This window comes from Caretta caretta, chromosome 5 (genome assembly GCF_965140235.1).
Source record: "Caretta caretta isolate rCarCar2 chromosome 5, rCarCar1.hap1, whole genome shotgun sequence".
In the NCBI taxonomy this organism is placed as follows: domain Eukaryota; kingdom Metazoa; phylum Chordata; order Testudines; family Cheloniidae; genus Caretta; species Caretta caretta.
Window position 1 is genome coordinate 112,655,522 of NC_134210.1, and position 16,265 is coordinate 112,671,786.

Below are 16,265 nucleotides of genomic sequence, written 5' to 3' on the forward strand. Positions count from 1 at the left end.
AAAGGGAACAGTTTTGTGGTGTCTGGACCAGATGAGATTCACGGCCTATTGATCGGGCAGCTAGATAGAAAGTATTGTAAATACTGAACTGGTCTTACATCCACAAGTCTAGACGGTGACATGACTCAGTGAACTGAGTTACAAGACTTTAACTTGGCTTATAAACAAACTCCATAACTATACACTGAATTTGACAGAGGTGCTAATATCTGGTCATCAGAGGGTCATACAGTAGTGTGGACACTGAATCACTTTTTGCAAGAGAATAAGGGTGGGGAATCATGGGGGGGAGCCCTTTGAAGGCTGAACTGAGCACACTGAGGGCTAAAATGGAGAGTTTCTTTGCTTGCACTTTCCATGACCTATGGGTAAACAGAGACTTTCTATTTTCAGCACTCTCAGTCCATTAAATTTTATGAACATACATTTGTACTAAAAATGTTCATAGATGTAATTTTAAAGGCTCCATCAACCTTTTTCCCACTGTCTGCAGCATTTTAAATATATCTACGAAGAACCCAAAGCTTTCCTTTATGGAAAATCGTTGTGAGGCAGTGTCATACAGTGGATAACTTTTTGGCTGTTATGATTATGAATAAAACAGAAGAGAGAACAGAGCACATGTCATCTTCTTGAGCCTGCAGACCGAAAGAATAGTTCTAAGAGATGTTTGAACTGCCCTACTCATCGCAACAGGGCATTGATTCTGAACCACAATAATGACAATTAAAATGTTGACCTTGTTAACTATTTCATGATTAGTTGTTTTGAATAAAAATGCTCAACATTCTAGGATCCAGGGTTGGGCCTGAGTACTGTAAATTTTTTTATTTTCCTTGCCTATGTCTGACTGCTGTTCAGAAAGTCCCAGTGACAGTACAGATCTTCCTGTTAGTTTCAGAGTAACAGCCGTGTTAGTCTGTATTCGCAAAAAGAAAAAGAGTACTTGTGGCACCTTAGAGACTAACCAATTTATTTGAGCATAAGCTTTCGTGAGCTACAGCTCACTTCATCGGATGCATACTGTGGAAAACACAGAAGATGTTCTTATACATACAAACCATGAAAAAATGGATGTTTACCACTACAAAAGGTTTTCTCTCCCCCCACCTCACTCTCCTGCTGGTAATAGCTTATCCTCTGCAAATTTCAGCTTTGAGGGGGACAACACTATTGTCATTCCTGCCCCCAACGGTCAGCATCAAGTTCGAGAGGCGCGGGGGAGACAGGAAGCAGAGAGAGGAGGAGGGAACAGCCTGAGGCTGCTACTGAGTGCAGCTGAGCACTCTCCTGCCTGCCTGGCTTAGCAGCTGATTAGCGGGAAGGTGGGGAATCTGCTCTCTGGAGCCACAACACTCTCCCCTCTTTAGTACCCCTGCAGAGCACCAAGATGCTATTCAGATAGTTGGTTCTTTAGCATCATTGATCTAACAGCAGCATGTAAACTGCAGGAGAGAGCAGATTAGTGACTATTGCCTTGGACTCATTAAGGGCGCAATCTGGCTCCCATTGAAGTCCGTGGCAAAGCTCCCAGAGACTTCAATGGTGCAGGATCAGGCCCCAAGAGCCTGTTTATGCTGAAGGTCTAATGGGCCCGTGTACTACCATGGCTTGTTGTGGGTGGTATGGAAAGGAAAACACAATTATACCACCACAGTAGGGGCATGTCTTAGTAGGGTCTGCTGTGAGATAGGGAAGGAGTTGCAGAGTTTAGCTGGGAGATCATGTGGCATGCAAAGGCATATGGAAGGGAAAGGGTTTTGAGGGTTCAGCTGGGAGTGGATCATGTAGTATGTGAAGGAACAGGGAGTTCTAGAGTTCAGTGCTTTGACTTTTCCCTTTGAGCATTTGAATATTTTTATACTTCCCAAATTCAGCACAAATATATATGCCAAAATAATTTGGAAGAGTAAGAGATGCTTTGTTTTAATTGGAGGTCAGGTGAAATAAAAAGCTATCAGTCCCACTTTAGACACTTGGGTAACAGTGGAGTATAAATGAAATCAGTAGGTTGGAATGTGAACATCCCTTTAAGATGACTGCTGACATTTGCCTTTTGTTGGAACTTGCCGGGGAGAGGACGAGGGGTTATGGTACCAAAAGCTTGGCTTTTAATTTTCCCGCGAACAGCTCTTTCAATGCTTGGTTGAAGACAGGAGGGTGTCCTTTGCTTACTGACTCCATGCATTTTTGCATTTCTCTGCAGCGGAAGATACTGTTGTCGCTGTTCCCTATGGAAGTAGGCATGTTCGTCTAGTGTTGAAAGGACCTGATCACTTACGTAAGTAGAAAAAGCTGGTGTGGTGTTGCTTTATAAGATCCTTGGTATCCTCTGGTGTTTTATTTACAACAGGAATGTCTGGTTTCTTTCTCTCAAATCACTGATTTCAACACGGGACAGAATTCTGCCTTCGGGTGCTCTGGACAATCCCAGTGAAATCAGTGGACTTGCACATGCATCAGAGAGTAGAATGTGGCCAAAGGCTCAGACTTTTTCTGTCCCTCCACAGTTTTTCAACCGTTTCTGTGTATTCATCTTTTGGCTGACTCATTCGATGCCAAGCACTTCTGTTTTAAAAAAAAAAAAATCCCACTGACTGCAGAGATACTGAGGAGGTTAGAGTACAGGCTTCTCTGCTGCTGAGCTCTGTCATCAAACTGCTCGTGAGTTTAGCACATGCTTCTGTTCTTCTTTAAATCTCTTGCTCTCTTTATCCCACATGCACCCTATTCATCCACAGTGAGAAGAATGGAAAGGATACACATGTGTAGAGCCAAACTGTTCAGTTAAGGAGTCACCCTGCCCCAGAGGGGATGAGCCCACTGACTGGACTAACCCTTTCATGGTTGCAACATCTGCAGCTGGTGTGGAGGGAGCAGGAGAGGGGACGATGGCCCTACTTCCTCCCTGCACTTTTTGGAGTGCCATGTACCCCAGACTGTGCAAGCAGAGAACATTCTCTGCATTCAGGAGAACACAAGTTCTGTGTCATACAGTGGATAACTTTTGACTGGTCTGTGAGCAAGGACACAAGACAGGGCGGGAAAGCCCTTTGCACTCTTCCCCTCTCTTGCATACCTATGCAGTAGCCAACCGCCTGCTGCCTCTTTTTCAGCAGTGGCACTGAAGATAGATCAAAATGCAAGTGAGCCAAGTAATCTTCCCCTGCTTTTATAGAAGAAAATACTGCAGTATTCTCTAACAATAGCCCCAAACATTCAAAGGAGTGTAACTGGTAAGATGTAGCATTTGGGGAAATTACAAAATACTGTAGTGGTTTTTCTCCCCCAAGTGCGGACACAACTTTCTGACAGCGTAGACCCAGTAAGAGACAGCAGGCCATATGTCAACGTTAACAGAGCACTAGTAATAGCACGGAGCTGAAATGCATAGGAAATCACGCCAAAGTGCTTGCATCCTGGTACAATGGAAAGGGTGTGTTTGGAAATCCCAGTATATGATCTGCTATTTGTGTTGAGATAGCAGTAGTTACTTAATATTTTTATAGCTGTTTAGATTTAGAGCTGTGAATAATCACCAGCAAATTACAGGTTATAAACTAGAACAAAAAATACATAACATTTTCTTAAAAGTTCAAATCCTCTGAAATGCATAATTTTTTAAGTGGACCCTTGGATATTCCTGGCCTGCTCTAGTGTAGTTGTTATTCCTTTCCCTGTGAATGACTTTACCTCTTCCCTTGCTCCTGCCTTCTCTCCCAGCAAACATGCTCTTTCCCAAGCTAGCAAAATTTTGCAATGGAATTAAGCTGTATGGCAGCCAAGAGAGGCAATTTTTAGAAGTAAGAGAGAAAAGGTTGATCCGGGACCTGTTTTATTTTGGAATGAGATGTTGCCTCAGCGAAGATTTGGGACAGTGGGGCACAGATGAAATCACTAGGTTGTGATTTGGATTTGGATCACGTGGCACAATGCCACTCACTCAAATTTGTCCAGACCAATCCCACTCCCCCGCACCCTTCCCCGTCATGATGGAGGGGCGTCCAGGCCAAACCTGAGTGGCTCTGTGACCCTTTATACAAGGTCGCAACAGCAATCAGTGTTGGTCATTTCCAATGCCAGCAACACAAATCTGGTGGTTGCCCCACCTCCAACCCCCTGCCCCCGAGAGGCACTGAGTGTATGTTGGTTAATTTGGGCCTGGTTTTCCTTTACTATTTATTACACTCCATCCCCATGGTATTATTATTTTGTAACTGTCATGAGCTCGCCTGCTCTGGGTAATCTTTTTTTGTGTTTGTCAGATTTGGAAACCAAGACTCTGCAAGGCGTGAAGGGAGAAAACAGCCTCAGCTCTACAGGCTCTTTCCTGGTGGACAATTCTAGCGTTGACTTCCAGAAGTTTCCGGACAAGGAGATACTGAGAATGTCTGGGCCTCTCAGTGCAGACTTCACAGTCAAGGTGAGGTGGCTCAAACATGGCTTTGTAAAAACAAAAACCCATATTGAAACCAGGTTGGTGCAGCAGAAAGACCACAGGGATCTTTCCTAGAGAGCATCCTTTGCCAGGAAATGTTTATATCTAGGGCTTAGAGAAGGCTATTTCCTGCACCCTCTCTGGATTTCTTGATAAATAGATTATAAAAGTTTCACTGGAAGCTCTTTGGGAAGGAGACTGAGTTTATGGAAAGGAACACACATGCCATGTGTGTCTTATGCAGAAAAGACGGACTAATGGTAAGAGAAGGCAGATTACTTTCCGTAGATGTTGTCTGGGATAGGTATAAACTGAAAGCCAAGCAGTGACATGAAAAAAAAAGACTGAGGTCCCAAGTTTTCACTCCATTATGCTGATGTTTTTTATACCAGTGTAGCCCCACTGAAAGTGTAAAATGGGTGTAATAGAGTTGAGAACTAGGCCCCAAGACCCCAAAGTGAGCAAGATGGCTTTGGTCAAGAAGCCATTGTATTGTTTGGAGGTTCTGTTTTGTGTTGCACTGGCAATAAGAATCAAGTTGTTTCCTCCCATTAGCGCTTTTCTGTTCTTCCAGGTAATACAAAACACATTGCTGGAAGCAATGCACACATTCTGTAGGAAAAATGCACACACAAAACTGAACATTTGGGGGTTTATTTTATTGTAATCCTTTTTTCAGTAGGTCAGAGAGACCTGAAGGATTTCATCCATAAAGCTGTAAAACTTGTACCATGTCCAGGACTCCATAAATTTTTCATCATGGGACCTAGAGCCAGAGGACGTTTGATTTAAGCTAATGCTGATGACCTTGTGGCAGCTGGAAGTATGAATGCTGTATTGGAAAATGTGATAGGTGATTGGATTGGATTGGAGCAGTGCACTAAAGCACTGTCCTCTGTCTCTCTCAGCATGGTAGCGGCCCCTAATCCAGTCCAGACCCCGCAACCAAAAATGTCTGGTGAACAAAGAGCCAAAGGAAAACAAGCTGAAGTTATATCTTCCTGGTCAAAGGCGGGAATAGTTTAAAGAGAGCAGTTCAACCCTTGAAATGTCACCTCACAGCACTGATTGAATATATCCAAACTCAAAAGACTTTTCTCAATTAAAAATGTTTTATATATTTAAAAAAATCCTTTCTTGTTTTACAAATTACACCCTCGCTTAGATTGTTAGATTTAATTTACTTTTCATTATTTACTAGTGGTTTGGGAATTTCATTCGGCTTGGACAAATGAAATATTATAGCTGGAGGCAACATGGTCCAGGGCGCTGAACTGAGCATCAGGACAGCTGGATTGTGTTCCAGGCTCTGCCACTGCTCTGTTATGTGACTTTGGGCAAGTCCCTTTGCCTCTCCATGCCTCCATTTCCTCATCCTTTTATAAAGTACTTTGAGACCCATGGATGAAAAATGCCATATAAGAGCTAAGTGGTGGTGTTATTTGCAAATGCTTAGCTTCTACAGTCTGCTCCTGCTTGCCATTGACCTTAATAGAAATTTTGCCATTGATTTCAATGGAAGGTATCATGTGTTTCTAGTCCATAATGCTTTCAGGTTTTCCCTAGCACCAGGCCACTATGTACGGGCTCCAGTTGTACCAGGGGAAAGTTATGGCTGTGCTTTCTATTTATAACATATTCATTTGGAATTAAAAATAAATAAATGCAGGGAAACATTTCTATTGGTCGTAGGTTATGTAAAGGCTTATCTTCCCAAAACCTGCTGGTAAATTTTTGGCCAAATTTGACTCAACAATGTCCCTGTGTTGCAGTATAAAAATGGAATTGTTCAGTGCAGAATAAGAAACGAAGAAGATAAGGAGCTATTTGATAAATGCTGATAAAGTACGTGGTGCTGCATAATACACAAAAAGCAAAGACAGGCTCTGTCCTCTTTTTTTCACACAAGAAAATTATGGAGGCATTTTAGCGTATCTCTCATTAAGGTTGCATAGAAATTTGCATATAGGACCTGAACCAAAGCCCTTTGAAGTCCCTGGGAATCTTTCCAAGGATTGCATTGGCTGTAGATCAGGCCCTTAAAGCAGGAATAAAATCCTTCTCACACTTCATTATTTAAATATGTAGACAATTTCAGTTTTTACTCACAGTAAGTGTAAGAGCAGAAGCAGACTAGATGAATGTGTATTTAGCCAACAGCTATCCTCAAATACAACAAACCCTGCCCCATTATTCTTTGCTATTTAATTAGTCCCCTTTTTAAAATCTTTAGTTGCTAGATTTTCCCTCTGTCAGGCTTACCCTGAGACTAACTCTTCAGAAGGCAGAATATACAAATGCAGGCATCCCCACACCAAACCAGGCTTGCCCGTAACAGCGCTGAGTGTTTTGCCTGCAATGTGCAGAGCGAATGTATCTCTGAAAAGCCAATTAAAGGCCCTACAGTGGCGGCAGCCAGCTTTCCTCGCAAAGGGTGCCCTGATTTACTTTCCTGGAAAAGCAATTCTTGTGCAAACAGAGCTAAGTGAAAATGTAATAAAAAGGGCTCTAGTTCAGGGGCTTGTTGTCTCTTGAAACACTCCTAGGATCTTTATTAGATTGGCTGAAAATGTTTTCATTTAGAAGAGTCAAGTTAGCAAACTTGTTTTAATCCCAGGTATGCAAGCATTACATTCCCACTGGCTGAAAAGTTGCCAACCAGAAGTGAGAAACCAAAGGAGGACTGAAATTTGGGCTTATTTACGGTTAGGTACTGATTGTTCTGAATTGCAGGAAGCAACTGCATGCAAAATGCTACAGGAGTTGTACTGAAATAATTGTTTTGGTTTCTTTTACTTTGTAATAGTAAGTGGTGTATTTGAGTCCATAGATCACTGGAAGAGAGGTGTGTGCTGTCCAGCCGCCCATCATCTGCTTCCACAATTTGGTCATAGAATATATGAATGGTCAGGAGAATTGAATGCAAACTCCAACTCCGTTTTTAAAGAATCCTGGTCTCTAGAAATGTAGGAGGGAAAGCCTGGAGTTGTCCTGACAGTTAGTTCCATGTTGTTGTTTTTAGTGTCCATAATGTGTGAAACTCCTCACCCCTGTACAGTGGCCAGCATGGGGCCAATGCTCCATTTAATTCCCACTTAAGCAGTTGGTGGCCAGGCAGTGTGGGGAGCCAGTGGTTACTCCAAGCTTTGGTTGCTGGGAGAAATAGGGCTCTTGGAGAGGAGGAAAGAGCTAAGTAGACTGTGGGTATGTCTACACTGCAATTAGACACCCATGGCTGGCCCATGCCAGCTGACTCAGGCTACTGGGACTCAGGCTATGGGGCTGTTTTTAATTGCTGTGTAGATTTATGGGCCTCACAGGGTCCTAGAGCCTGGGCTCCAGCCTAACCCTAGAAGTCTACACTGCAATTAAACAGCCCCACAGCCCATGAGTCAGCTGGCATGACCAGCCATGGGTTCTTAATTGAAGTGTAGACATACCCCGAGTGTCCAAAGAGGTAGAGTAGCTGAATAATTGACTGGCTTCAGTAATAGAGGAACAAAACAGACCAGCCAGCTCCATAAGGTCTGAAAACCTCTTGGGGTAAGTCTACACTGCAGTGAAAGTCCATAGTTTGAACTCGGACTCCAACCTAATTCCCTTTTCATCTACACACAAATCGCATTGACCCAGGGTCCCTAGACCTCATGGGGTATGGGGTCCAAGCCTGAGTTAAGCCAGGACCTTTGCAGTGTAGACTCAACCCCACTGGACTCATATTCTGAAAGTCTGCCAAAAGTATCACAGGCTGACTTTTTTGTCCTCTGGACAGTCAAGTTTGGTTGACAGTCAAGTTTTCCCACATTGCAACATGAACAAAGCCAGAGATGACCCATGCCTGTTGATAGTGAGGGGGTGGGGGCACAACCCTGGAACAGCTCGAGTCATGAGCCTTCCCCCTCCCTTCAGCTTCCAGCTGTTTCTCCTGCCTCTCCCTCTCCCTGACCGGCATAGCTCACAGCTCATTGGTTCAGTTCCCCCCCAGGAAGGGGACCCAGCCACATCATATGACCAAGCAATCTGGGAGGCATATGGCCCCATGTGTCCCCCCCTCCCCACGTGTCACCTCTGGCTAGAGTGGCCACATTTTGGGAGGGTGCTAGGAAGACTGGGATATGGGTGATGGGACTCGAGCCCACATTATGCAGTGTAGCTGCTGGAGACCTAGATTGGGACCCAGGATACAAGCATTCCTGACCTGGGGTTACAAATTAGTGTAGATGTTCAAGTCCTAGGTTAACAAACCCAGGCTCTGCTAATTTGAGTTCTGCTAACCCTGGGCTTACATTGCAATACACACATCCCTAGATGGCTGGGAAGTGAGCAGAGAGAGTTAATATCTGAGAGATATAGCCGAGACATTAGCTATTATCTTTGAAAAGTTATTTAAGATGGGAGAGATTCCAGAAGACTGGAAAAGGGCAAATATAGTGCCCATCTATAAAAAGGGAAATAAGGACAACCTGGGCAATTACAGACCAGTCAGCTTAACTTCTGTACCCAGAAAGATAATGGAGCAAATAATTAAGCAATCAATTTGCAAACACCTAGAAGATAATAAGGTGATAAATAACAGCATGGATTTGTCAAGAACAAATCGAGTCAGACCAACCTGATAGCTTTCTTTGACAGGGTAACAAGCCTTGTGGATAGGGAGAAGTGGTAGATGTGGTATATCTTGACTTTAGTAAGGCTTTTGATACTGTCTCGCATGACCTTCTCATAAACAAACTAGAGAAATACAACCTAAATGGAGCTACTATTAGGTGGGTGCATAACTGGTTGGAAAATCATTCCCAGAGTGTAGTTATCAGTGGTTCACAGTCATGCTGGAATGGCATAATGAGTGGGGTCCCGCAGGGATTGGCTCTGGGTCCGGTTCTGTTCTATATCTTCATCAGTGATTCAGATAATGGCATAGAGAGTACACTTATAAAGTTTGCGGAGGATACGAAGTTGTGAGGGGTTGCAAATACTTTGGAAGATAGGATTAAAATTCAAAATGATCTGAACAAATGGTCTGAAGTAAATAGTATGAAATTCAATAAGGACAAATACAAAGTACTCTTAGGAAGGAACAATCAGTTGCACACATACAAAATGGGAAATGACTGTCTAGGAAGGAGTACTGCGGAAAGGGATCTGGGGGTCATAGTGGATCACAAGTTTAATATGAGTCAATAGTGTGACACTGTTACAAAAAATCAAACATTATTCTGGGATGTATTAGCAGGAGTGTTGTAAGTAAGACACGAGAAGTCATTCTTCTGCTCTACTCCACTCTGATTAGGCCTCAGCTGGAGTATTGTGTCCTGTTCTGGGCGCCACATTTCGGGAAAGATGTGGACAAATTGGAGAAAGTCCAGAGAAGAGCAACAAAAATTATTAAAGGTCTAAAAAACCTGACCTATGAGGGAAGATTGAAAAAAATGGATTTGTTTAGTCTGGAGAAAAGAAGACTTGGGGGGGGGGGGGGACATAACAGTTTTCAAATGTGTAAAAGGTTGTTACAAGAAAGAGGAAGAAAAATTGTTTTTCTTAAGCTCTGAGGATAGGACAAGAAGCAATCGGTTTAAATTGCAGCAAGGGAGGTTTAGATTGGACAAGAAAAACTTCTTAACTGTCAGAGTGGTTAAGCACTGGAATAAATTGCCTAGGGAGGTTGTGGAGTCTCCATCATTGGGGGTTTTGAAGAGCAGGTTGGACAAACACCTGTCAGGGATGGTCTAGATAATACTTAGTCTTGCCATGAGTGCAGGGAACTGGACTAGATGACCTCTCAAGGTCCCTTCCAGTCCTATGATTCTATGAATAAGAGAGAAGTCACTCAGGAGAGGGAGTTGAGCTATTGAGGTGTGGGGAATAGGCCTGGCAGGAGTCCAACAAAATTAGGTGCGTGATAAGGGTGCATTCCCATGATGGTGATGTTGAAATCCTTCTGTCAGTCACAGCTGTGATAGGGCTACCTGAATCTTCAGGGCTGCTGTCCCTTTGCACAGGGTTGAATTTTACCCATTCTACTGCCTTTCTAAATATGGACTACTTGCCTTGTAAAGAATATTACAACCAATTTAATGAATACCTGCTAATTAACTTTACTAAAACACCCTCACAAATATTTTTTTGCTTTTCTTCATGAAGTCCATAGTAACAAAGAAAGGGCCTATTTCAGTAATGTAATTGAAAAAAAAAATGAAACAAAAAACTTGCCTGGCCTGCTTGATGGATGTGTGAGTGTGAGTGATGTAGGTTGTTCATTGCAGTTATCTGTTTCTCACTCTCCCCCATTTCATTCCATTCCATTCATTTGCATGCTGGTTCTTTCCTTGGGGACTTTACTGAGAGTCAAGCAGTCATCTGAACCTGATAGCTTTTTATTTTAGACTTGTAGAAAGCTTACGTTCAAAGACATTTTAAAGAGTCCGTTTTAATAGTCTCCCCAGTGCTCTTGCTTGATCTCTTCTTCCTGGTGAGCAGAGGCTGACACCACTACAAAGATTTGTGCTTGGTCCCTGGTCAGTAAAAGTGCCTCCTGTCATTTTTTGGTGATTCCTTTGGCTGATTAAGAAGTGACATTGACAGGCACCAGAGGGAGCTCTCCTCTGTCAGAAAGAGAGCCACTCAGGGGACCTTTGAAACTAAGGGAAGTTGAGGCCAAAAATGGACAAGAAGAGTAATCCGGGGGGCTCAAAGGTCATGCATTTCTTCCTCCAAGGACAGAAAAAGTATTAAAGGAATCAGCCTCTAGTTCTGTTTTATACTATACAATTGAAAGCCTTCGGCATCTCTATTTATTTAGTCTGTTGTGCTTATTGTTTTATTTTAAAAGATCATCTTAAATTGTTTTTCCTGCCTATATAAATTCATATACAAATTATGAACAGCAACTAATCTCCTACACACCCTAGCTCTCTAATTGTAGCTATAATTAGGAATATTAAAGCACTGTAACTATAGAAAGGAAAGTTTTGTACAAAAGAATCTTGCCATTTTTGTTTTTATTAACATAAAAAGGTCAAAATTACATATGCCAGATGTGGCTCACTCTTCTCTCCCCCCCACCCTTATATGTTATTTAATATAAGGCTTTAATGTTCAGTATGCCATTAAGAAATCAAACATGATGGTTTGGGATTTGGCACTTGCAAAAGCATCTGTGATAATGATGCAGAAGAATCCTTCAGAACTTTTATGATAGGGATGGTGGTGACTGAGTTAGATCATAACACGCCAGATCAAACTTGACTAGACAAAAGAGAGTGCGAGTGATGCAACCCCTGGTTTGGATTATACATAAAAAGAACACAAACACACACATACACACGCACAGATTCCATAAAGTCTCTGGGCATTTTATTAGAATGCAGACATCCTTACTTGACCATATATCGTACACTGACAACTACCTGATGGGCAGGAAAGGATGAATTAATAATGCCTGCTGATTAAACAGCACAACTGCGGATGTAAACTTAGTACAGTCCTGGAGGTCAGATTACTGTGATCTATAACAGACATAAATAGATTGCAGAGGCAAAAAACCAAAGAGGTTTTTTTTAATGATATGGGCTAATTTTTGTTCTGATGACTCAAAGGACAGCACAGCACCATGTAAAATAAAGCCTAAATATTTCAATCTGCTGATAGTTGCTACAGAAGGGCCATTTGAAAATGTAATTGTTCCAAAACACAGTTAATTTTGTGCTTCAAATGTTAGGTTATTTGTTGGTTTTCATTTAGGACGTTGCAGTTTTTCCCAGATCAATATTGTATTTTATCAAAGTCAAAGTGCAGTTATTCAACAGGAAACTAAACAGCTGGTGCCTGTGTACACACACACACACACACACACCGCTTTGATAAATGATTTACAAAAACAGTTTTAAAAAGCAGAGAAATATGGGGTAAGAATTAATTACGGGGGCCCTTCCTTCCTTTCTGCCTTGGAGGGGAAAAAAAATCAATAGTGACTGTTTGTCAAAGAGGAAGTAACCAGTTGGTTCCCCTGAGGCAGATACGAGCATATGCATTCTCCCCAAATCTTCACAGAACTGGTGGTCTTCTGTTATGTCTTGTTCCTGAAAGATGCTAAGCACCTATCTGATGTGCTGAGCCTCCTCCCCCCAATTCCCACTGACTTCAATGGGAGTGGAGGGCAACAGGCTGGGGTGCTCAACCTACCTACGCACACAGCTACCAGGATTAAGCACAGTGCTAGCAGCCTAGCGTCCTAAATGCTTTTACCATCTTAGCCACTTCTGGTCTTGATAGTGCTATGCACTTTTTCAGCATTCTATGCCGTTATGAAATGGGTACCATTTTCTCCATTTTGAGACTCAATGATATCCCTAGGACCACACAGCAAATCAACGTCAATTAAAGAGTTTCTTCTAATTATTGTTTTAAAAGATACACAAGACTTTGCCTCCTCTTCTCAGGGTGGTGGCTTCCACCATTGGCAGGGCGGAGTCGAGGAGGAGGACAGCTGGACTATTGGAGATGGGACAGCTTCACAAGTTCCCCAGTCTTCCGGTTTGGACTGTCTGTGGGTGGGAGTTCGCCCTATGCAACAATCTGAACGGTCTCCTGAAGCATTTGATGTGCTACAGAGCCAGCATGTGTTACTCTCTGGATCTTGCCTGGATTAGACAACCACTGATATTTTCTGCTGGATCAAACCCTTAGTTTTAACAAATTGTCAAACAACATTCAAAAGACATTGCTGCGTGGAATCAGTATACACTGGTCTTCCTATGCTTATAGTACTCAACAGAGAAAATAAACAGTGATTTGTCTCATTCTTTCACCTGACTTATTTAGTGTCATTCAGTTCGCATCTGTAGCTCATTGCAATTCCTTTGTACCATGTGGTTGTCATGGTTGTGTAACTTCCACCTAGCTCTGGAAAAGATCCGCATCTGCCTTTTCTCTCTGTCGGATCAGACAGACAATCACAGACACACACGGATAATCTTTGGGGAGATGGGTTATTATGTCTTCCTGACTTTTGATGTGAAACCCTTTCTCCCCCCCCCCCTTTTACTAAGCTCTGTGTAATCTATCTTCTCATTTATCACGTTCCACTTAAGACCGCACAGCTGAGTGGATCATTTTGGTTTAAGCATCATTGTTGATCTTTATTTTAAAGAGGAAAAGTAAATTCTCCCAGGTGAATTTTGTTTCTGTGTGTTCAAACCAGAGACCTTCTCTAATGGTTTCCAGCATGATACTGTGCTAGTCCCAGGAGCGTGCTGGGCTCTTGTGAACTAAGAAAAGTCTTTCTGAAGAGTGTGATTAATGGACCATCCCAGCACAAGGAATTAGATATCCTGTTTCTGACATACAGAACTAAATGATATGAATCCATACAAGAGGCCTCTCATTTGCTGAGGAACCTGTATTGTCACAGCTGTATTTTTTCTGTTGGGAATTTACCTCAGTGTTTACTCTAATTAGAAGAGACCAGCATACTCTCAGTGGACCAGAACTCTTGTGGCCCCCAACATATCCTGCAGCATTTCCGTTTTCTTCCTTCCCCCTTCATGCAGTTCAAGATTTGCTGTGATTTGTTATCATGTTTCTGTCCATCTACGGAGGGGCAGGGGAGAAACCCACAACACAGACTCTGCTGTTCAATTCAACTTGATTTGTGGGTTTTTTTCATTCTTGTTTTTCTGTCTAGTCCCTTTCCCTTTGTCAGTGCCTCTCAATTTTTGGAGGGAGAAATAAAGACAGCGTTAAAAACAATTCGAGCCCAAAAGATTAAAATCAGGGCAACTACTTGACTATATGGAGAGAGAGACACACACACACATTTAAAACTAGTCTGGATAAAGCACTAGAAAACTCACTTCAGGAAACAATCTTGCACTGGCAAGGGGAAGGACTAGGTGACCTAATAAGCCGCCTCCATTTCTGACTTGTGAGTCAGATTCTCCCCTGTGCTGTGTCCCCTTTGCACCATGACACTGGTGCAGAGCAGCCCTAGCGACAATGACACCCAGCCTAGGGGGTTCACTAGTGGCACAGCAGCTCCCATGCTCTCTCCCTTCCAACTGTCAGTGTAAGAAGCATCACTGGGGGAAAGGGAGGGGCACCAGGGCTTTCCTGTTCCCTACAGTCCCTCGCTGTGGTCAACCCCGTGGGGCCATTGTCAGGCAGGCACTGTGCTTTATGCCAGGGGACCAGTCCTGCACACAGATCACCCAAGAAGGGGGGGGGGGGCAGAGAGGAGCACAAAGAATGACTAATACACATGCGCGTGCACCCCTCCTGAGTGTCAGCATATGCTCCTTGGCCAAGACCAAGAACCTGAGCCTGTAATTAAAAATGCAATCGGATCCCAAGTAGGATCCTAAACTGTATGTGGGAATCCAAAATTCAATTCAATAAAAGGACTAGTTTATAATATAGAACAGTACCACAGTAGAGAGAGAGAGTATGAATGTATTACAGGCAGAATAAGAGATACTCCTGGCACAGTAAAGAATTAGATCTGCCTGAAAGCTTTAGTTTGCTCTAGTTGAAGTATTTTACTTCTTTTTACATGTTAAAGTAACATTGATAGTTGCATCTGTTCCTTTTATGCACATGTGTTTCTCTTTGGTACAATCTGCTGTCTTTCTTTCTATGCTACTACAGTATTTAGCCTTTTCATGGTCTTGAAGCCACTCCTGCTCTTAAGAATGTAACCTTCATTGGAATGAGGCAGGGGAAAGGGGTGTTGGTTTTAAATCAGTAAATGCCGGTGGATGATCTCCTGGTGGTGCGAAGTTCAGTCCAGGTCCTCTGTATGGTAGCTCTCCACTAGCAATAACACTTCTGTTCCTTCCTCATCACAGAACACAGGCTGTAAAACACTATGGCCCCAACTCGCTAACAGTTTGTGAGAGTGTAATTTCTGGCAGTGGTTCAGTCTGAATGCCAAGAGGCAACATTCTGTTTGTGCCTCTCATTTTTTAATTATAAAATGCCTCTGGTATTTCATGTAATGCATGGTATTTACAAGATCCTTACAGCAAAATGACTGTTAGTGTCAAACTGTGGCAGCTTTTCCATTCCCATTACGTCTTTTTCAGGTCCGCTATGCTGGTGCTGCTGACAGCGCGGTTCAGTTTATCTTCTATCAACCCATCATTCACCGATGGAGGGAAACTGATTTCTTTCCTTGTTCCGCATCTTGTGGAGGAGGTAATATTTTGTGTGTGTGTGTGCGCGATCCCACCTACAAGATAGCTCAGACCTGCTCAGTTATTTGTGACTGTGCCTTCTCGTGGCTAGTCTACAGAAAACATGAGCACGAATACTACTGCAGGGAAGGGAGATTCTCTTGTATTAGAATCCATGGTATTAGCCTGTATTTTTGGATTAGAAGGTCCTAAGTTCTATGGTTGCTGAAACCTTGAAGTCCATGTGGCCATAGTGAATGACACAGCTATCAAATAATGGCCCAGATTCAATGGTATAAAGCTGGTGTGATGGCTACTGTTGATTGTTTAGTCAGTTGCTTGACCTCACTTTGGTTTGTTATAAAATATACTCAAGATGCCAAATGACCAATGTCAGCCAGGCTTATTGCTCTAAGCTAACAACAACAACATAGTACAGGGAAAAAGGGTCTATACGATACCAGTCTCTGGGAAGCCATCTTGTGCAGCCTTACATTACAGCGTTATGTGCTTCCCAAGTTATAAATAAACAGCTGAAATGTGTGTGATGATTTTACACATTATAAAATCTCTTTACTAGGGCTGTCGATTAGTCACCGTTAACTAATGCGATTAACTCAAAAAATTGTGATAAAAAAATTCTGATTAATTGCGGTTTT

General features: G+C 42.7%; 1 protein-coding gene across 5 annotated transcripts in view; it reads left to right on the forward strand.

Annotated features, from left to right (window-relative positions):
* Positions 1–16,265, forward strand: part of ADAMTSL1 (ADAMTS like 1) — a 687,776-nt gene that overhangs the window by 505,424 nt on the left and 166,087 nt on the right. For all 5 annotated transcript variants that reach the window (XM_075128816.1, XM_075128819.1, XM_075128817.1 and 2 more), the window contains 3 exons: positions 2,207–2,281; positions 4,266–4,423; positions 15,517–15,628. In XM_075128816.1, coding sequence (XP_074984917.1) covers positions 2,207–2,281; positions 4,266–4,423; positions 15,517–15,628 — 345 coding nt within the window. The remainder of the gene's footprint in view (positions 1–2,206; positions 2,282–4,265; positions 4,424–15,516; positions 15,629–16,265) is intronic.